Source organism: Chamaea fasciata, unplaced genomic scaffold (assembly GCF_029207755.1).
Source record: "Chamaea fasciata isolate MVZ Bird 193981 ecotype frontalis unplaced genomic scaffold, bChaFas1.0.hap1 SCAF_27, whole genome shotgun sequence".
Taxonomy (NCBI): Eukaryota; Metazoa; Chordata; class Aves; order Passeriformes; family Sylviidae; genus Chamaea; species Chamaea fasciata.
This window is the reverse complement of record NW_027094112.1, coordinates 5,588,212-5,609,092: the sequence shown is the minus strand read 5'-3', so window position 1 is coordinate 5,609,092 and position 20,881 is coordinate 5,588,212. Positions and strand designations below refer to the sequence as shown.

The window sequence follows — 20,881 nt, the reverse complement described above, 5'->3', positions numbered from 1 at the left end:
CTTTCCCTCCATCAGTTCTTGGTAGGTCATCCAGTGGTGGTTGTTCAGCTCCAGCGTGTGCCGCCTCTGCCGTGTGTAGGGTGAAGCACTCCTCCTTTCTCCTGCCCAGAAATTGCTGGGCTTTCAAATTGTTTCTGGCAAACGCGTTCTGAAGATAGTACAGGCTGAAATAGTGGCTCTTAAACTGTGCTCTGTGGGACCGTGCAGAGAGATTTGCAGATTCGTTAAATGAGATTCATTAAATGATGGAAAACTTGATAAAGGAGCCAGGAATGCCCGAGAAATTCACGGGTGTTGACAGACATCCTTTGGTGCCAAAGCTGTGATGAGGAGCAGAGGGAAGTGACACGATGTGTTGGTGGCTGAATGCAGATGAGATGGGAAGCTCCCTGAAAACCCTTCATTAGTGGCCAGAGTTGCTCTTCTGGAATATTCTTCAACCTGGTCAGAGCTCAGCCTTTTCTTGGAAAGCAGAGATCATCTTTTGTGTCTCCCATTTGATGTTTGAATCCAGTGTTTCTTCAGTCCTTTGTGTGCCAGAGCGTTGCTGATAAAAGGGGTTTCACATGGCCCAACAATGCGGATTGTGCCTTTCTTCTCATGGAAATACAACTGGATTTTCACAGCCTAATTTTGGCTGGTTCCAGCCACTCCCAGGACAGCTCTGCCTAAAGCTCCTGTGCCCCTAGTTTACCCACCCCCAAACCAGCAGCTGGCCCCTCATCCCCAGGGGTGTCCGTCTCAGCTTTGATGCAGTGCCATGAAACCTTTCTGGGTCTTTGCTGTGGGACACAATTGCTAACTCCATAATTTATGCCTTCAGGTGTGCTGCCTCTGGTGCTGCGTGTCTGGAAGCAGCTGCCCTTGTCCCTGCCTGTGCCTTCCTGATGTTCCATGCCCCTTTCCACCGTGTTTCTCTGGCTCCAGGCAAAACCGAGCATGGTGTGACTCACATCAGTCTCCTGTTCTCCCTCTCCCTTCCCCTTTCTCTCTGGACTTTTTCCACGCTTCTGTGCACTATACAGCAGTCCTTCAGCCAGGATTATTTTATCCCATTTCTTAGATAAAGGACTTGGAGGCCAGAAATGTGTTATTTCTGTGTTAACTGGAAGAGCTCTTTGGGTTGAGAGAGGAAACTTTCCTTGGGCTGATGCCAGAAATAGCACGGCTGCCCCTTCCCCTGACTGAATGACCCTCAGATTTAATATTGATGTGCAGCTTTATTCTCGCTCTGATTTAGATTAAAGAGGTGATCTTTGCTGGGAGCTGTGTTGGGAGAGGCCTGAGGAGGGACTTGTGCTGAGAGGGGCTGCAGAGGAGCTGAGCCCAGCACCACAGAGAGTATCTGCATCCAGTGGGTGTTCTCTTTCCCTAAAAGACGTGGTGTTCCTGTTGCTTTGAACAGGGACGAATGACCTCGCTGTGCTTCAAGCCGGAAAAGAAAAGGGAATTTCGTTTTTCCTACAACTCTGAAGCTGCTGGAGTTGAAGGCTTGGAAATGAGGGCAAGCCGCTGAGTGAGTGGGCCCGAGCTGGGATTGCACTCATGGAACTGGCTCCCAGTGCTCTCCTGGAGGCTGGGAACCAGATTGCTGCTCCCCTGGGCGGCAGCGAGCCTTGGAACGGCACCTTGGTGAGTTCATGCCAGCGATGCAGGTCTGCACTGATGCCTCTGTGCTGCTTCAGTGCCCCCTGAAATCCAGTGTTAGTTCTCCCTTGCTCCAAGCCCAGCCCATTTCAGCCGTGTTTGGCACTGCTGAGAACTTCTGCTTCTGTGGGGATCTTCCCTGGCTGCTGCCTGGTTTGTCCTGCTGTCATTAGATGGTTCAAACAGATGTGTTTTGAGAATCATAGAATGGTTTGGGTTGAAAGGAACCTTAAAGCTTATCCAGTCTCACCCCTCTGCCGTGGGCAGGGACAGCTCTCCCTGGAGCAGGTTGCTCCAAGCCCTGGGCTTTGAACATTTCCAGAGATGGGCAGTCAAAAACTCTCTGGACCTCCCAACTGATGCCTTTGTGTGAGCTTAAAATCCTCCTTGCTCTAATGCACTGTGAGGAAAACTGAAAAAAAAACAACAACAAACAACTTTATAGGAGATTTTGCGAGGAGGGTTTAGAGCTTTTGTGTTCCAGGTACAGAGCAGAGTGTAATTTTGTGATCTCAGGGCTGTGTTCAGGAACACAAACTTCGTGTCAGAATTCTGCATTTGGAGACGTGTTTGCAGAGCCCTCTCCTCTTCCTCTCAGGACATGAAAGAGCAGATAAGGAGGGTGAGGTCATCCTAGCAGTGCAGAAATTTCCCAGGCCTGAGCTGAGCCTGTTTCAGTGTAATCACTTATCCTGAAGTTTCATTTTGATCTTGGGCTGCAGAACCTGCGGAGTTAAACAAAAGCCCCCCTGGTCCCCATGAGCCATGACAAAACACCCTTTGACCTCAGGTCTTAACGGCTGCATAATGAGAAGTGAAGAGACTGAAGCTGCTTTTTCATCCCTGGAAAGATGGGAGTATCCAGTGCTGCTCACTCCTCTCTCTCAGTGTTTACTGGGTGGGGGTGAGGAGGGAGACTCCATCTCCTGCGAGATAAACCAAGAGGAAAATGAAAGCAGGTTTTATTTGTTGCCCTGCTCACTTCCATCCTGGAGTGACAGCGATCAGAGGTGGCTGAGTTGAAAACAAGTTCCTGCATCCTGTGTCAGTGTGTGGTGAGCTCTGTTGTTGGGAAGTTTGGTAAATCCTGGAGGAACAGTCAATTCCCCTCTTGCAAGGAAGAGTTCTTTGCTTTGAGATTATCTCCACTTTTTTCTTGGATATCTCATTGCGAGGTCATTTTCCTGGTGCTGCCCGAGTGGGGAGGCTTCGGGACACGGTAGTGGCGTTTGTTTAGATCCAGCCGGGAGCAGCACAATCAGGAAATGCTTGTGTTGGTGCCATTAGCCTTACGTTATGAGCTGGAAGGTTTTAACATCCTGGAGAAGCATTCCATAAATTCTGCCTTCGCTAACTCTCCTGAACGATGGAAACGTGTCCCAGATAAGTCCTGTTCTGACACGGTGTTGTGTCAGTGCTGCTCACCAGAGCTCGGGGCTGCCGTCCTCACCCTGGCAATAATTTCTGTATTACGGAATATTGATTTACTGTGGAGCATAAAAATGTGCCATACTCAGCAGAAGGGCCTCTCCAATTGTTATGCTCCAGGAACACTGCTGCTCAGGAATGTGAAATAAATTTTCCCTTTTAACAATGGGTCCTGATTTGCATAGTCTCTGTTCTTGTTCCCCCGGGGCCTGTGGCACTAACGGGCTGCAGAGGCTCCCCCCACTTGGACACCGAACTCCTCTATTTGCACACGTACGAAGGGCTGTGCTGGGGAACAAGCGTAATAACTTCTCCAACAGTCTGCTCTGTGCTGCAGTCGTCTCCTCTCTCTTGTGCTCTCAGTTTTGTTCGAAGAACTTAGAACGCTGAACACCCCCGTCCTTCTCTTCTTTGATGTTTTAACTGCATTATTTTCAGGGAAGCTTGTTTTCCAGCAATCCGGAAAGTCACATTATCCCATGCTGCCAAGTGTGAGGTGCTCTTCTGGTGCTTTGCTCTGGCAGCAGGCAGAGCTTTAGGATGGAGTTGCAATACTCAAGATGATGGCTTGTGGTTGTTGCTGGCGGTGCTCGTGGTGCGTTAGTGACGATGTCAAACCTCTGTCATCACTTACTGTATCCTCTTAGGGAACAGGAGTCACTGGCCTTCAGCTCTTGAGTTTGCCAGAAGAAAGTTATAAATCTCTTGGTGAGATCCTACCTTGAATGTGGAGAGGAGAAAAAAATGAAGAGTACGATTTCCAACGGCTTTGTGCTTCTGCCACTTTGTGCTTCCTTGTAGAAGAATTTTAACTCCTGGTGAAAATCCGAGTCTAAGAAAGGCAATGATTCTCCTGTGCTACCCAGACCTACTGGGAAGCTGCTGTAAACAAAATTATAATATTGATAAAGGACCTTACTCAGCAAAAAGGAGGATATGCTCCTCGAAGATGTTTGTTGTCAGCTGGAGCAATTGTATTTTAGGCATTTTGAGGGGAAAGTGGGCATTCTTGGTTCATAGTTTGTTGAGTTTGACATCCTAACTGGAGCTTTACGGGAAAAATTCCCAATGAACTGAGCACAGCTGGAGCAAACTTCGGTGCCTGGTGTGATGTCACCTTCTCGTTCCTGGATTTAGCTGCAGGGGATGAAGGAAACGCCTTAATTTCTGGAGTGGTGGTGATGAGGCAGAACCTGCCCGTGGGCAGTTCAGGCTGCTCTGCTCTGGCTGCCTCATGGGCCTGTGGAGAACTGCGCTGAAGAATGGGCCCAAGAAATTCTCCCAAACACGGGATTTTTCAGCTGACTGCTCTGCTGTGCCTCTGGACAGTTGGTTTTCCTGGTGTAACAGGCAGCGTGTGGTGACCACGCTTTTCTGATCCCATCTCCTGTCCCACACCTTGCTCTCCCACCTTGGTCCGTGGGTGCTGAGCAGGGTTCAGACACGGCCCAAAGAACTTGCACTGGCATAGCTGGAAGAATAAAATCCGAATTTTTGGCTGTTGTCACAGAACAGTTGTGGCTGCTGAGGGCTCAAGTGCAGCTAGAGCTGGGAAGGGCTGTTTTTCAGACTGTCAGCTGAATAAATGCTTGGGGCAGCGCATAAATGTCGTGCTGTAAAGGTCTGGGGCGCTTGGATTTGAAATAGCGCAGAAGTACTTGTGAGACACCGTTCTGCCCTTGCCAGGCTTTGGTGGGAGCTGCTGCCTGTTCCTCTGGAGGCTCCTGTGTTTGCACAGGGCTGCGGATGGGCACGGGCGGGTGACTCAGTGTCGGGGATCCACACCCCGAGGCGCTCAAGGCAGGGGACGCTGGTCACCGGCCTCCTGCCGCACCTGGGGCTGTGCAGTTTCACCTCCACAGGATCCCGCCTTCCTTTCAGGTGGAAAAGGCCTCTGAGGCCACCTTGGCCAGTGCTCTGGAGCTGCTCTGCTGCAGGGCTTGAGCTGCATTGCTGCGGCGTGGCCTGGGGAGCCGGGACTGGTGTCCCAGTCCTGCAGGTGCTGCGCTGGGGATCACAGCCAGCCGTGTTCTCTGGGCTGGAAACAGGAGGGAAGTGAAATGCTGCGTTCAGTTCACTGCTGAGAAATTGGGTGCTTGTGTCTTGGGGCAGGAGCTTGGCTTAGCCCTGCTCATGCCTTAGGATCTGTGCTCCCAAGTTTGCCCTGAGCAGTTGGGGCTTATTTTCAGTGGAAATGAGTCTCTACTCCCAGCCCGTGGAGGTCCTGGGTTTGTGTGAATGTGGGAACGAATGAGCCAAGGGGAGGCTGGAAGGAGATTGAGCAGAGTGCCGAGCACATGCTGGGAGTGGAAGAGCCCTTCAAAGCTGATGGTTGTGTCCAGGGCTGGGGGCGGCTGTTCAGCTGAACAAACTGTTCACTTTGGCTTCTTCGCAGGCAGAAACGTTACCGTCAGCTAATGAGATTGTTCTCCAGCCCTGTGGGGTTTTCTCTTCCTCCCTCAGAGTCATCCTCAGAGTGGGTTTGGCAGAGCTTTAACTCTTGCTCTACACACTGACCTGGATTTGCATTAATCCAATAGTAATAATAATAATAATAATAATAATATGAAAGCTTGGTGAGCTGAGGAATGAATGTGGAGAATATAAGGGGACAGGAGCAAAGTGGAAAATAGCAGCAGAATTGGTTGTCTTTTTGAAGAAAGGTCCCACCCTGTGCCTCCTGGGCTCTGCCCTAGTGCCGCGGTGGGGCTCCTCTCTGGAAGGGGCCGAGACCTTCCCAGTTTGCCTCTGGAAGGTGAGGGAGGCTGAGCTGTGTGTCCCGGGGGGGAAAGTCTCAAACCCCAGAGCTTTGCACCGCTCTTAGGTGATTTCTTCTGTCCGAAGCTGTGTAGGAAGGAGGAGAGTAAATGGGAGTAAATGCAGCCTGGCCTCTGCTTTGGAAGGTGACTGCATTCCAGGGGACAGCAAAGCCCCTGGGAACACGCCAGCGCAGAGTGGAGGAGGGCAGCCATATGGAAAGCGCCTGGAAAGCTGCAGCTCATTGCCTGACGTTGTGGCACCGGCCCGTGAGTGTCCGAGGCTGCCCTGGGCTGTGCCGCCTCCTGTGTCGCTGCCAGAGGCGTCCTCTGGTTCCCAGCGAATCCCTCCCGGGGCTGCCGCAGAGTTTCCCTGATTCTGGGTTGTGTTTCTCTCTCTTCTGGCGTCGGCTGCTTCATCCAGCGTGACCTGTTACTCCTCGTTTAACATCAGGATGGTTTGGGTTTGCTCAAGTGCTTGGAGTGGCAGAAGCACTCTCCCTGCAGACGCCCGTGGCTGTTTGTCATTCATTCTGCTGATTCCTAGAAGTGGTTCTGGTAATGAAGCTCCCCTTCGGCCTGTAACTTTCCAGGCTGAGATCAGTTCTAGCTCCGTTTTCCTCTGCTGCTCCGTGTCCTTACCAGGGTGGTTTAGCGGCAGCTGGTGGGTCTGCTCTGCTCACTTTGCAGCTGGGCCTTTACTGGGGCAGTCTCCTGGTGAAAAATAAGTCTGCTAATCTCTGCTTCCCTCGGTTTGTTGGGGCTGTCTGTCTGCCTGGTTGGAATTCAGCCGCAGGGACTCAGCAGAAAGCAGCATGGACTGGTGGGTGGATGGGCTGACTGGGGGCCTTGGAGCTGGGACTGGGATGGGATATTGGGAAGAAATTCCTCCCTGGCAGGGCGGGCAGGCCCTGGCACAGGTGCCCAGAGCAGCCGGGGCTGCCCCTGGATCCCTGGCAGTGTCCCAGGCCAGGTGGGACAGGGCTGGGAGCAGCCTGGGACAGTGGGACGTGTCCCTGCCATGGCAGGGGTTGGAACTAAGTGATCCCTGTGCCAGGGCCTGGCCACCCTCTCGGGGAAGGATTTCTATCCAATATCCAATTTAACCCTTCCCTCTATGAGTTTGAAGCCATCCCCCCTTGTCCTGTCACTCCATGCCCTTGTGAAAAGTCCCTCTCCATCTTCCTGCAGACTCTCCTCAGGTTTAGAAGGGAAGGAGAGGGTTTTCCTCTCCTCCAGAGCCGGTGGAGGTGTCAGATCCCCCGTGGTCACTGCAGGACATCACACTCCGTGTTGTGCGTGGTTGCCCCTTTCCGGTGCTAGACGAGAAAAGAATCATTTTCACAAAATGCTTACAGAGGCACTAAAGCTGAGGAAGGTCCTTATCCCAGAGCTGATCCCCGTGGGGGGAACATCCGTCCCGTGATGTTGCTGCCAGCACCTCACAGGGAAGGGTGGGACCCGACTGGGGAAGGCTCAGTTCTAAATATAGACGCGCACTAGGCTGGTGCTGTTTTGGAAAGTGCGGCTGAGCCATCATCCTGCTCCTCCCCTCCTCCCCTGCTGCCGCAGGGTGTCAGAGGATGAAGTGTACATTACTGTGTTTCGCTTTCTTGGGTTATTTTTGGTTCAAATCCAGCGGGTTTTTCTGGGGTAGGATGTGTCCTGATTTTAAGGTGAGGAGCAGGTCTGCTGCTGCTTGTGCTGCCATGTCGCTTAAGAAACTAAATGGATTTAAAACTGGTTTTTTTTCATACTTAATCTCAAATTCTGTGTAATCTGAGCAAAAGAATAGGCTGTGTTTAAGAGCACAGGGCAGTGTTCCAGCAGGCGGAGGTGCTTTGTAACGTTGGGAGAGGCAAATTAGGGAATTGGCACTTGGGATGTACTCTCACCAACGTTTGATTCTAAAAACCTGCTTCTGAAAACAATTCCCAGGGCTCTGTGGATCCCCAAGAAGCATACTGCTGAAATGTGGCTCTACACAGGGAGATATTCCAGAGGGAAGGACTCGGACCCCTGAAGGTGTTTTGGAAAAGGTCTTGGGGAAGGCAGGGAGGGCAGAAGGCAGCAGATGCCACTGCCCGTTTTGGGGAGACGTGGCCTCCTCTACCCTGGCTGTGCAGGGACACCCCTGGGCAGCCAGAGGTGCAGCAGGGATATGGAGAACGTGTCTTGTTCTGGGTGCATGGCTTTCACTTGCAGTGTGAAGCAACCAGCTCCTCCTTTTCAGGGTATTTCTATCTGTTGGTTTGAAACTTGTAATAACCCTGGGACTTTTCTGTATTTATGTCATTTTTAGGCGAGTGCATTTGGTAGCAGTTATGCCTAAATCAGGGCAGAGGCCCAGGAGGTGCAGGTTTTTTGAAGAACTTGATGGTTTCTGCTCCTTCCATCTCTGCAGCTGGGGCTGCCTCAGTACAGAACCTCATTTACCACGTGCTGCTTCTGCTGTGGTGGCTGGTTTCAGCTCTGAAATGGGTTCATCTCAGCAGAAGACTTTCTGGTTTGATTTTGGAGGAAACATCTGGACATTGCTGTGGCTCCCCTGCCCCACGTGCTCTGGCTGGTTCAAAACTGCTGCACAGAAGGAAGGGGAAATGGGCAAAGGGAATTATTTTGTGATTAATTTATTAATTGCTGAGCATCCAGATGTGGCAAAGGCTTTGTGCAGCAAGACGGATTTGTCAGCACTTTCTGCTGATGCTTTGTTTCCACACCATGTCGGGGTTTTCTTCCTTTCTGGGCAGCCTTAGTATTTATCAACAGGAATCAGGGTGCTTAGGGTGTATTTTCATGGTATTGTGGCTTTTAACGTGGAGAATGGAGCGGAGGATTTATCCATTCCTTATCATCTTTGTGTTCCTTTCTGCCCTGGAGTGCAGCAGTGGGGATTGAGGGTGTTTTGATGGCAGTTGATGTTATTTCCCGGCTTCTTTATTTGCTTGGTCCGTCCATCAGATGCAGAAGTCTTTGCTGTTGCCTGCACTGTCCTTTGCAGGACGTCATTGCAGGGGGGCAGCTTGTGTGGGGTTGGTCCTGTTGGTCCTCTCCAACTTTACAACCCCAGCAGTGGTGCTTGTGAAACTTGTCACTGAGGTTTCATTGTGGCCACACGGTGTGGGCTGCTCTTCAGGTGGATTTGGGGACTGATGACAGGGACTTTTTTTGAAGGGTTCAGTCACTGGGTACCAGAAGATGTTGGATATTGCTCTGCAGAGACACAGCCCTTGCAGCACGTCTGTAATTCCTTGGTAATTATGAGCAGTGCTCGGATGGAATCAGTCCCGCCGTCCAGGAGGGAGCTGTTGACCCGTCTGAGAGTTCCCCCTGGGTTTTGTGGCCTGTGTAATGACAATCCCACTGAGAAGGTTGCTGTGTGTCGTTGCAGGAGGCGCAGGGCAGAGTGGAGGTGGGCAGCAGACCGTGCTGCCATCGTCAGCCGCTGGAACTGGCTGCAGGCGCACGTCTCGGACCTGGAGTACCGCATCCGGCAGCAGACCGACATCTACAAACAGATCAGGGCCAACAAGGTGAGCAGCCGCTGCCTGTGGGCACCCCTGCTTCTGCTTGGCCTCCCTGGGCTCCCTCTGACACCCAGGGTGCCCGTGTGGAGTCCGGTGCTCTCCCCCTGCCTCTCTCCCGGAGCAGATTGCGACGCTGTGACTAATGGTAATGCAATTTGGCACGGGCTGGTGTAATTCCTGTCCCTGGTTCAATGTGATAACGGGAGGGGAGCAGTACCTTGCTTTGGAGTCAGTCTTTGTTGCATGTGTGATGCTGTTCCCCATCATCAAGCCTTTCTCTTTTCCTTTGATATTTTTTTAAAACCTTCCCATTCTTTCCTTCTGGGAGTAGCTGAAGATGGGGATAAGAACAACTGAGATTAAGTGGAAAAGGGAGTGGCCTATGGAGGAAGTTAGTTCAGATGCTATCTGAACAGGCTTAAAATTGAGTCTGTTCCATAAAAAAAATACCATTTTTTGGTGCTGACCTTTCTCTGTGCAAGGAATGTTTTTTTAGCGTTGCTCTCAGATGGTGGGAGAATGGGGGAGAGCAGAGAAAGGATGAGGAAGGGACTGTTATGGAGGCTTGTTCAGGCATGCACATCTAAATGTCAGGCCTTGGAGGAAGGAATGTCTGGAGTTTGTGGCAAGAAGGCTCCTGGTATTGCATCAACAGAGAGATCCTCAGGAATTCGGTCTGGCAAACGCCTTTCCCAAGATGTGTGCTGCTCTGGGGGTGGTGGGGAGAGGCTTCCAGGGGGTAGAAGGCAGAGGAGGGAGACTGGGCTTGGATGCAGCTGTGCAGAAAAACAGCCTTAATTGAGTGAGTGAGGGCTCTGAACGAGTAGGTGGAAGAGCAGGGCTTGTGAGCAGAATCCATTACTGGGATTAGGGCAAAAGGCTTCTGGGAAGTGGGCAAATGAATGATTCTGCAGAAAGAATCATTTTCTCTCTTAAAGCTGATGGTGCAGCATGGTTTTAAGTGCAAAATACAAAATAGCTGAACATCTCTTTGCTAAAAGTTAAGTAATGCGAGAAATGAGAGAACTCCTGTAATGATGTGGAAGGTTCAGGGCTTTCACTAAGTTATGACAACTTGACAGGCTCGTGAAATGGCCTGATAATGGTTACAAACATCCCCTGTGTTTTTATCTAAGGCTGCAGCCTCAGGGTCTGAGAGGTTCTGGCCAACGGGATCATCCTCTTTGATTTGTTCAAACCAAAACTCAGTTGTGATAACCCTGTACGTGAATTAAAGATGAAACATGTTGCTTAAGGTGCGGGGGCATTCCCAGCTGGAGTGTTTTGGGTAGTGGCTACCTGAAGAAGAAGGAGAAACCAGAACCACGAATATTACATACCCCACCTCTTATAGGGCTTGCTGGGAATTATTCTTGCACCCAGCTGTCGTTGCCTTGGTGTCACTGAGCTCTGGGATGGTTGTAAAACAGATTCTCTTGGCACCAGTGAAAAACTAGAGAGCATCTTGAAAGGGCTTGAAACAAGAATAGGAGACCAGAGAAACAACCCCGTGTGTCAGTAACACACAACCTTGTTGGAACGGATTTGGCTTCAAATTGTGCAAGGAAAACAGTGAAAGAATTTGGGAACACCTTGTTTTTTCTACCAATATAACTTACCTCCAGCTTATTTGGCCATAAGGAGGTTAAAATGTTGCTGCTGCAGGAATTCAGAGTTCTACAAGTTCTAAAGTTCAAAGAAATTTGATTTCATTCTTTTTTAGGTTAATTACCTTTACATGTTAAGAGTTTCCATCCTAGTGTACCCTTCAAGAAAGACACATTGCTGTGTCTGATCAAAGCCAGGGGAGGACGAGGCAGTCAAAAATAACGCTGTGTTTGGAGGGTGAGCTGCTGCCTGGGTGTCTCAGCAGGAGTTGTGCTCTCAGCACGTTGGGATCAGCTCAGTGGGAGCCTGGTGAGATGTGGAGGAAAACACCAAATCAGGGAGCGTGTGCTCAGAGCTGGTTGTAAAATACCCTGTTTGCAGGCACTTAAAAATAGCAGGCTGTTGGGGGAAGCCTTGCGGCTCTGTCCTCTCTCCAGATAACGTGCCCAGGTTCCCCTCCCGCTCACTTTGCTGTGACACACTGTGCAGCCTCCAGAAATGCTTTCAGGTGACTGATCTGCCTGTTCTTGATCAGAGCAGCCCCTTCACAGTTCCTTGTCTGAGCAGATGCAGCTCACTGGGGCTTGTCTTTATCCTGGGCCGTGCTCATGACCTGTAGGTTCCACCAGCTCCCTAATCCCTTGCCCTGCTTTGTTGTGATACAGCTCAGAATATGCATAATTACAATGATTTTATTTCACTTTGTGTTGTTCTGAGAGCAAAGCAGTCCTGCCTTTAGATTAGGCTTCAGTTAAACAGAAACAGGACAGCATCTGTTAAACCTGATAAAACAGTGCCCAGCCACTGTGCTTTGTCCCGTTAAGTTTATAGCAGTGTCTTTCTTTCCTCATTGAATTTTTGTAAATACCACTTCTTTGGAGGGGGTGGGAGGGGGAGTCTGCTCACAGTAACAAGTCTGTAGATTTTGTCACCCACTCGGAGTTGTTTGCTTGGCTGTGCTGGCACGTTCCACTTAGGATGAGGGCAGTGCCTTGCTGCTCTGTGCTCCAGCAGGACGCTCCCTGTGGCTTGGCCGGCACGTGTGTCCCTGGAGCTGCTCCTGGGCAGGGGTGGCAAGGGACAGGCACGGCTTCAGAGGCCTGTGAGCTGGCTCTGGCCACTGCCCCTCCCTCTCTGAGTCCAGCTGAGATGTCAGGAGAAGCCAGGCAGCAGCGGGGGACGGGGTTTGGCACGTCTGGAAGCCGTGGTGGGCATCGGGGTTTGGGGAGCGATGCTTCCCTGTGGACACCAAAGGATCTGCAGTGAATTCCTGTTCCCTCCCTTGCAGGGGCTGATAGTTCTTGGTGAAGCTTCGCCCCCTGAGCCTGCAGTAGATGATTCATCCCGTCCTGTTCGAGCTGAGGTTAAGCTGGAGCCCGGGGCCGACCGCCTGGTAAGTGCCAGCAGTGGGGCTGAGCGGTCCGGCTGCTTCACCTGCACCAGGTGTGGGGAGGGAGGGGTCGTCCCTTCAGCTCTGGGGCAGAGGGATGCTCAAACCACGGGAGCGGCCTCGAGGAGCAGCTCCTCCCGTGACTCCAGGTGGGAATCACTGATCTTGGTCTGTAGCTCACCCCCTCCCGCGTTATTTTGGGGTAATAAACAAAAGGATTTAAACACCTCTTAGAACAGAGTTCCTGGGGGCACCTTTGTAATATGCATTAGCATTTTGTGAAGCTTTAAAATCCTAACTAATCCTTTCCCTCCAGCAAAAAAGTACCTCAAACTGAGAGCAGCATGATTAGCAAAGGCTGCTAAAGATGTGGCTATTTAATATCTGCCTGAGCATTCCCCCTTGGAAAGGGCACTAATGATTGCAGTGAGATGCACTGGAAACTATGCAGAGTGCCAGGTATTTATTATTTAATGCAGAAATGTAGGGCATAGACTAAGGGCTTGGTCGTTCTGCTCAGCCTGCCTGGGATTGCTTTGGATCCTGGGGGATGCATCCGTGTATTAAACTGGAGGCTTTGGAAGTTGTGGCGGAGTAGGAGGAAAAGGGTACTCCCTGAAAGTTCTGCAGGTTCTGCTTGGCACTTCCTGTGGCCACTCCTGCAGCCCTGTGTGCCTTCTTGGCCTGCTCCTGAAAAGGGAGTTTATTCCCCTTGCAGAGGGACTCGCACATCACTCCACACCCCCAGCTTCTCTGTGGCACTGCTGGAAGTGTCACCCCTGGGCACCCAGCCCCGGGTTTGTGCTTAATTAGGGCTGCTCGTTAGGGCGGGGTGTTGAGTCAGAGCCTTGATCTGCTCCGAGCCAGAGATTACCCAGAGACGTTCTGGTGCTGCGTGGGGGCTTTTGCTGGAAAGGGATCTTGGGCCTTTCCTGGAGAGGGGCTTATCCTTGGCACCCTCCAGGCCTTTCCCCCAAACCGGGCGAGTCAGACGCGTGTGCCACGTGGAGCACGGGGAGGAATCCGTCCTGTCTCATCCCAGCTGCCTTGGATCTCCTCCTGTCTCTGCCTCCCAGATCCGTGTCCTTGGGCATCGGCCTCAAACGTGGGATGGGGCTGATAATCCCCAGGAGGAGCTAATCCTATCACGGTGGAGGGAAGGGCTTTGCAAATAAGGCCTGGGAATATCTTCTGGGAAATGGGAGCTCAGTAGGTGAATAAATATTTTTGCCTGAAGATGGAAATAACATGAAGCCCTGAAGACATAACTTGGCTGTTGATTTTAGTTCCTTCGGTTGCTTGTCTAGTGAGGGGCTGCGCTTGAAATATTTAATTAGGGGGACAATATCTAGTAATAGGTGAAGGTCTGAACCTGCCTGCTTTTGTTAGGGCTTTTTGGGAATACAGGGGACATTCCTGGTGTTGGCTCATGACTGCCTGTGCACATACAGCTGCTTTGCTGCCCCGATGTGCAACAGAGGAGGTGGCACAATTGAAGCTTTGACACCCTCCAAGAGTCCCAGGGGTCCTAAGGATCTCGACTTCCAGACCCAAAACATGTAGAAGAGCTCAGTCAGGAGCAGGGGTGTGATCCTGGTGTGATGGGTGCTGCTCTGGATCCCAGCCTGGCTGCCCAGCCAGCCCTGGAGGACAGCAGGGCCTTGGGAGGTGCACCAGGAGCTGCTGTGAGAGGGCAGGAGGTGTTGGCTCTGCTCGTGTGTCGGGTACACCCATCTCAGCGTGATAAAGGGAGCCTGGGCTGCTCCTGATAAGCACACGTTGGATCGAGGCTTTGCAGCTCCTGCACAGGAGGCAGCTGAATCCCTCTGTTCCTGTCTTGAGCCACCAGGACTGAGCGAGCCCTTGGAGAAGAAGTTCCTCCTTTACGACCCTTTCTGGAGAAGAAAATAAAAGATTTCAAAAGAGCTTGTGAGTCATGAGGACCCGCCCTGCTGCTCCAGGGTGCCTCTGGCGGGTGTCACTGCAGCCTCAGCCCTGCCGAGCCTCTGGAAAGCAGAGGGAAAGCGTTCGGCTCCTGCGTGACTTCACCTGCCTGGGCTGCTGGCTTTGCCTGATGTCTCAGGTGTGAGCTGATCTTGCTCCTCTGTCTCCTGGGGTGGCAGAGCTGGTCTCATCCTGTCTTTGCTCCCCCATAGGAGAAACGTCTCTTTCAGCAGAAGTGTAAAACCCCTGCAGAGTTCCCCAAACAGGCCCAGGCAGAAGTTGTCTGGGTTGTTAGAAATGGCCCTTCCCTGGGTGACTCAGGCCTCTGCTCTTCTGGAAACCGTTAATCCAGCGCTGCCACGGCCTGGCTTTGTTGTGTATTGAGTTGGGGGGTGTTTGCAGGGAAGATTTAATTACCACAGTCCAGATGGGTTTGGGATGGAGTCAGGGCCAAGCAGGGGGCTTGGCTGACCATCTGTGTGCTGTCAGTCCTCTGCTTTTGCCTTTTTTCTTGGGACTTGAACCACATCACCACTGTGTGTGCTCAGAGGGGGAACCCCGGCGAGAGACAGGGCAGGGAGTGTGGGGAGTGCTGCACGAAGGAAGAAATGAAGTTTAACCCCAGGGAGGAGCGTGTCTGACACAAAAGCAGGGGCTGCACGGGTGGGGCTGAAGGTGATGAGTGCCAGAGGTCTGGACACACTGGTGGGCTGCACCAAGGTGGGGAGCGGGACTGTCACTGCTGGGAGGTACAAAGCCAGTGTGTCCTTGGAGGCTTGGTGACAATCCTGCTGCTCCCTGCAGGGCCAGGGCGTTTGTTTCATACCTCAGGCAGAAGGGACTGGGGAGCGCAGTGTTTTTAACTCCATTTTTACACACTTTCCTCTGCCAAAAAGGTGTTTCCAGATTTGTGTTTATCCAGCACTTTCAGCGTTACAGACCCGCCCTGCTCCCATCCAAACCCCACAGCCTGGGCTCACCCTCACTTAAAGCACTCCCTGAAACCCTGTTTGGACTGTGTTTGCACAGGTAGTAAGTTAAAATGCAAATTCAGTTTTGCAAGTCAGTTCCCCTCTCCCTCCCTCCCTGTTTTCCCCCAAAGTGCTTAGGCAGGAGCTTTCAACCACATGGCTCAGAACACAAACCAAGCTGCAGGACAGACTGCAGAGGTTTACGGGTGGTGATGAACTTGTTTGCACCATGGAGACAAAATGCTAAAATCTCCTTAAAGCTCTCAGACTTTCATGCTCCTGGTTGCCTGAGGGGAATTAAAGTCCTTTGGATCTTGGAATGAAAGAGCTGCCGTGCATCCATCCTCTTGCTGCTCCCTGAGATCTCCTCATGTCCCTGGTCTCCTGTTCATACAGTGATCCTGAGCCCTGCTTTGAAGTCCTGTCTGGAAATCCATGGCTACAGCCCAGAATCCTCAGCTAGAACCCAGGAATAAAAATTATGGCTATTTAAGAAGCTTTTATTAATTGATATTTTTCTCACCCTTCCTCAGAGTGTGTCTGGATCCCAGCCCCTAGAAAACTTGGGTATTTCTGCTGCAAATACTCCTGAATCCCATCCCGCCAAGCCCTGTGGAGCACCGAGACCCGTCAATGGAGTTATCAACACGTAAGCTCTTGGATATTCTGCAAGAGTTTGCCTTTAGGATCTTGGCAATGTCCCACTGGAAACCAGGCTGTAACTGGGTTGTAGCTGGCTTGGTGATGGTGTAGATGGTGTCTTTTTGCAAAAAGTACAGTAGTAGATCGTGCCTGGAAACATTTTGGAGGAGATTGCTTGCTTGAGGTTTTCTGCTGCATTGTTTTGCTGAAAATGGAATTAAACTGAGCTGTGTTTACATGAGCAAGCCCTGCAGGCAGCTGTGCACTGAGCATGGGCAAAACTTGTTTCTTTATGAGTAGTTTTAATACATCTGCAAATTGTGTGATTCAAAGGTACTAATGCCCTGCTTGCAGAATTATCTGTAACCACTGACCCACTTCATTGGAGTTGTGGAAGAATCCCATTGTTCTGGGGAGTAAAACTTCCTAAATTCTTTACTTCTCCAGGCCGCTTTTGTTGAGAAAGTCTTGAAGTGGGTAAATGAACACAAGTGAAAGACATTCCCCGATGCTACAGGGTTGAACCACTTGAAAACCCTTGAAAAATGTTGCACTTGCTCAGTGCCTTGAGGAGGCAGGGAAAAGGAGAGGGGAAGAGGGAAGGAGGGAGGGAGGGATCCTGCACCGATGTAGTGCGAGCAGATCAAGGAGCCCATGGCTGCAGCTGGAACACTGCGGGCTGTAACAGAGCCCTTTGTATCCCTGTAGCCTTTGAACTGCACAGCCTTAGACCACAGGGCTTTAATGTTTTGCATTTTTAGAAATGAAACGCTTGTAGAATAGACATGAAAAGGTTCGTAGATGAGGCGCTGCTGTGCTGGGATCTGCTCAGGGCACAGGGTATTGATGCCAGGGCTGCTGCATCCTTTGTGCCTAAGAGAGGTTGATGTTAACGCTGCACCTTTCTGGGGTCACTGCTGAGAGCTGGCACGGGTAGAGATCTCAGATATTCATCAGAACCAAGTTACATCAGGGTTAAATATTTTTTCTATAAAATTATATGTTCTCTGGCATTTAGACTCATGAAAACCTCTTGTCCTAAGATTCCCCAAACTCTCATTCTGGAGGAAGCTGAATTCTAGGGTTAAAGCTGTTCAGGTCTAGAGTGGCTCTTGCGCCGTGGCTTTCAGTGCTGTTTTTTTTGTTCAGAGCTTCCAAAGGTATTTTGTCAAAGGTTCAGTCGTGCGAGAGCAGAAGGTGACTGAAGTAAAAGCAAAAAATGGAGTTGGTTTAATAAAACCTGTTGTGCCACGAACTGCAGAGCTTTAAACTCAGCTCGGAGTGTTTGCTCGGGCGTGAACCGTGAACCTGCCGGTAGAGCTGCATGAATAACTGGGGTTTTCTTCTCCTGGGGCAGTCTGCAGCCTGGCCTGGCAGAACACGCTCAGGGAGATGGCCAGGACGCCGAGGAGCTCCTGCACAAGAGGCAGCGCCTGTCGCTGGCCCCCGCGGACGGGACGTGCGTGGCCGCGCGCACCCGCCCCGTCCTCAGCTGCAAGAAGCGGCGCCTCGTCCGACCCAGCACCATCATGCCCCTCTCCAAAAAGGTCAGTTGGCCGTCTTCTGCTCTTGCTTCCCTTGCGAAGGTGGGAAAAAGAAAAACCAGCAGGAAGGAAGAGCGGGACAGCGGGGCTTTGAGGGCTGTTGGGAAAACAAAGGAGAAATGGAGGAGAAGGTTGGAGCAGGTTGGGAGGTTTTTCTTAGCTGTCACTGGGGAGGGAAGATGCTGAACTCATGAGTTTTCTTAAGCCAGCCAGCCTGAGGTGAACTCAAGGCCAGGTAGGTCAGTGTGGCACAGTCTGAGCAGGAGAAAGAAGCCCTGAGAAGTCAAGTACCAGGAAACCTGAACTCTGACACAGGAATTAGCAAAGCCCTGGGAACTTGCTGCTGCTGCTGCTCAGGGGAGAACCACAGCTGCTTGCCCAGGCGTACGTGGGATGAGTGCTCTGTCTCTTCCTGTTTTGTTTTCTTTATTATTATTTTTTATGCTCCTCTCCCTTATGCAGAATTCGTTCAATGGAAATAGAGTTTATTGCCTGTATGAGGAAGGGCCACGTTTAATTATTTTTATTTTCTCTTAGGAATACCATAAACTGTCAGTTGGAGGGAAAATAGTGAGAAATGGAGGAAATAAGGATCTTTATTTGTGCATGCAGAACCATAATGGCAAAAATCCGCTTACCTTTGAGACAAAATGTTTCAAGTCTGACTTTCCCACAAGGGTTGGGGGGTTTTCACTCTGCGGATGTTTTAAAGAGAAGCTCCAAAAGCAGCATTTTTCTGAGCAAAACAGATTCTTGCTCAGCTGAGTCAGCTTTAACTGATCACTTATCTGCAGCTTTATCTGGGGTATTTCTGGGAGAGCTCTGCAGTGACTACTTGCGAGATCTTCAGTGATTTGGAAGTTGATGAACTTTCTCGTGGTGGGTGCTGCCTTGTGCGCTCAGTGCTTGAAGAATTGGCTGTAAATTCTGTGTTAGATCTTTGTTGTTGTCATCAAGTACGTTTGGTACTCAGAGATGGCTCAGAAGAGCAGTTCAGGGATGGAAGTGCCAGAGAGAGAGCAGGGGATTTCTGAGTACTCCTCCAGTCGTTCCAGAGACAGCTGAGTCATGGCCAAGTCGTGCTCCAGAAATTCCATGTCCAGCTGCCTCCACTCTCCCGCCCAGCACAAAGCGGCTGTGGATGGAGCTCTGCACGTGCATTGTGGAGTTTTGGACCTTGTAAAGTTTTTGTTGTTTTCCTCGCAATTTGGTGCACACGTCTGTGGGAACTTGTGCCCAAAGGTGGGGGCAGCCCTCCAGCTCACACGTTGGCAGGGTGGCAGGATTGCCTCTCTCCTTGCACAGCCATCCTGGTTAGAAAGCCCTGTGGGCTTAATCTTCATTATTTTTTATTAATTATTTAATTCCCAGCAGTGGTACAGCCCTGCTGATTCATGCGCATTTTTGGATCCATCACAACCTCCACATCCTCTGGGCAGAACTTCCAGAGGTACCAGTGCAACTGCTCAGTTACCCCTTCCTCCTCTTGTCTGGGCACTGTGTTTGCTTCTGGCATTTGCCCTCGGTGAATTATAGTTGATTTATTTCAGATAATTTCTCTTAACTTGTAACCAGGAGTGGGTTTCCAGATCTTCCCTTCAAGCAGCCCTTCCCAGTGTAGTATTATTTGCTGTGGATATTCTCTCCCATCCTTCAGGTCATTCCTGGAAATGATTTGAATAATTCTGGCTTCTGCAGGATCCAGTTTGATCCATCCTTCCATTTTGGTGGGGAATCAGGGGTTGTTTTCTCTGCGTGGGATTTATACCCAGTTGTGTGTCTGCAGTGGTTTCACCCAAATGAAGTCTGTATCAAGTCTATAAATCTGTGAATTGAGACTCTGTCCTGGATTAAGGAACAAGGTTGAGAACCACCTTTGTCACTCTGTAATGTCCCTGCAAGCGTCAGCTCCTGGCATATAATGATGGCTCTGACCCACTGGAACTAAAAATGGCTTCTTTCCCCCTTCTCTGACAGCAGAATTGTGCTGCCTCATGGCTTTTATAAATGAGGTTTCAACCTAGATAAAATTAAACACTTTTAGTCAAATTTAGCAGCTGTTAAACTGTCTGTGCTGGTAAGTTGTAGTTTTCAGTTGTGTTTATGCAAAGTGAAAGCATCCTCTCGTGAGGCCAGACTAAATTAACAGGTTCTGTACAAGGTGGAGGAAAAAAGGGGGCTGTGTATGTGGGCATATATATATATACACACACATTATAATTATTTGTAATATATATAATTAATATTGAATATACCGTACAGATATATTATGCATAATAAGTACAATTTCATAACAATATTTATAAATGTCACATAACAGCTATTCAGTATAATAAATGACATAGAAATAAAATGAATTTATTATATTTTTATTGGTAATAAAACGTAATAGAATATGTTGAACATACGAAGAGAATATATGGGATGTGTAGAATTTATCAAATACAGGTTTGATGTTAGATACTTTATGTACATACGCAGTGTGAATTTCTGTCTAGAACTGTAGAAGGAATATTAAGAAGATGAAGCTGGTTTTTGGGTGCTCCCCATGAGCTGTCCCAGGCAGGGTGTGACGTGTCCCCTGTCCCCACAGGCCCACCGCGGCAGCCTGGCGCGCTGCAGCTGCGACGTGAACCCCTCGTGTGCCCTGTGTGGCACCCGCAGCCCCTCCACGCCGGACATCCAGTACGATGCCCCTCTGCTGGAGCGCCTCTCCCAGCTGGACTCCTGCATCCATCCTGTCCTCTCCTTCCCAGATGGTGAGCACGGGTCCTGCTGGCTCCTGGGGGGTCACTCGGGGGGCTTGGAGGTGCCCTGGGCTTCCAGGGGGGTGCAGATCTGCGTGGGTGCAGCCAGACCTGTTCATCTGCAGGTGTTTTTGAGACTGGAGCGGGAGGGTCTGGGACAATGCTGCACCCGGGCTCTGCTGTGCTGTGGGAAGCTCGAGCTGGAGCCTCACTCACGGTGGGGAGGCCAGGCAGTGCCTGGGAGTCCTTCCTGGCACCTGGCTCTGGGGTCTTTGGGGCTCTAAACCGCTTGAGAAGTGTTTGCTCCCCTGATTTGTCCATCTGTGTAAAATGATTTGTGGATTGGTTTGTCACAGGAAATCCTTTTGACCTCGTGAGGAATTGAAAATGATCTTCCATGGTTCAGTAGGCACAGCAAGAAGGGATGTTCCTTAGGACACTCAATTTCCTGTGGTACAGCTTCGGGGTTAATCATCATTGAGAGGAATAATTAACCAGCCCTGACCGTGGGCTGTTCACAGATTTCATGTGTAGGGACTTTTCCCAAGGGAAGAGTCGTTTCCAGAGTCTTCTTCAACTGGTGCTTTTATCAGGAGAGTTGGGCAGGGCATGGATCAGTGGTTCCTTCCCTTGGTGGGAGTTCGTGGCTGCTTGAGGTGTGAAATTGTGGCTGCCCC

The 20,881-nt window shown here is 50.6% G+C and overlaps 1 protein-coding gene across 4 annotated transcripts in view; it reads left to right on the top strand.

Annotated features, from left to right (window-relative positions):
• The window catches only part of KANSL1 (KAT8 regulatory NSL complex subunit 1), a 77,570-nt gene that overhangs the window by 46,841 nt on the left and 9,848 nt on the right, over positions 1–20,881 (top strand). For all 4 annotated transcript variants that reach the window (XM_066204830.1, XM_066204832.1, XM_066204831.1 and 1 more), the window contains exons 3-7: positions 9,223–9,364; positions 12,255–12,359; positions 15,805–15,920; positions 17,271–17,460; positions 20,051–20,216. In XM_066204830.1, the coding sequence (XP_066060927.1) occupies positions 9,223–9,364; positions 12,255–12,359; positions 15,805–15,920; positions 17,271–17,460; positions 20,051–20,216 (719 nt within the window). The remainder of the gene's footprint in view (positions 1–9,222; positions 9,365–12,254; positions 12,360–15,804; positions 15,921–17,270; positions 17,461–20,050; positions 20,217–20,881) is intronic.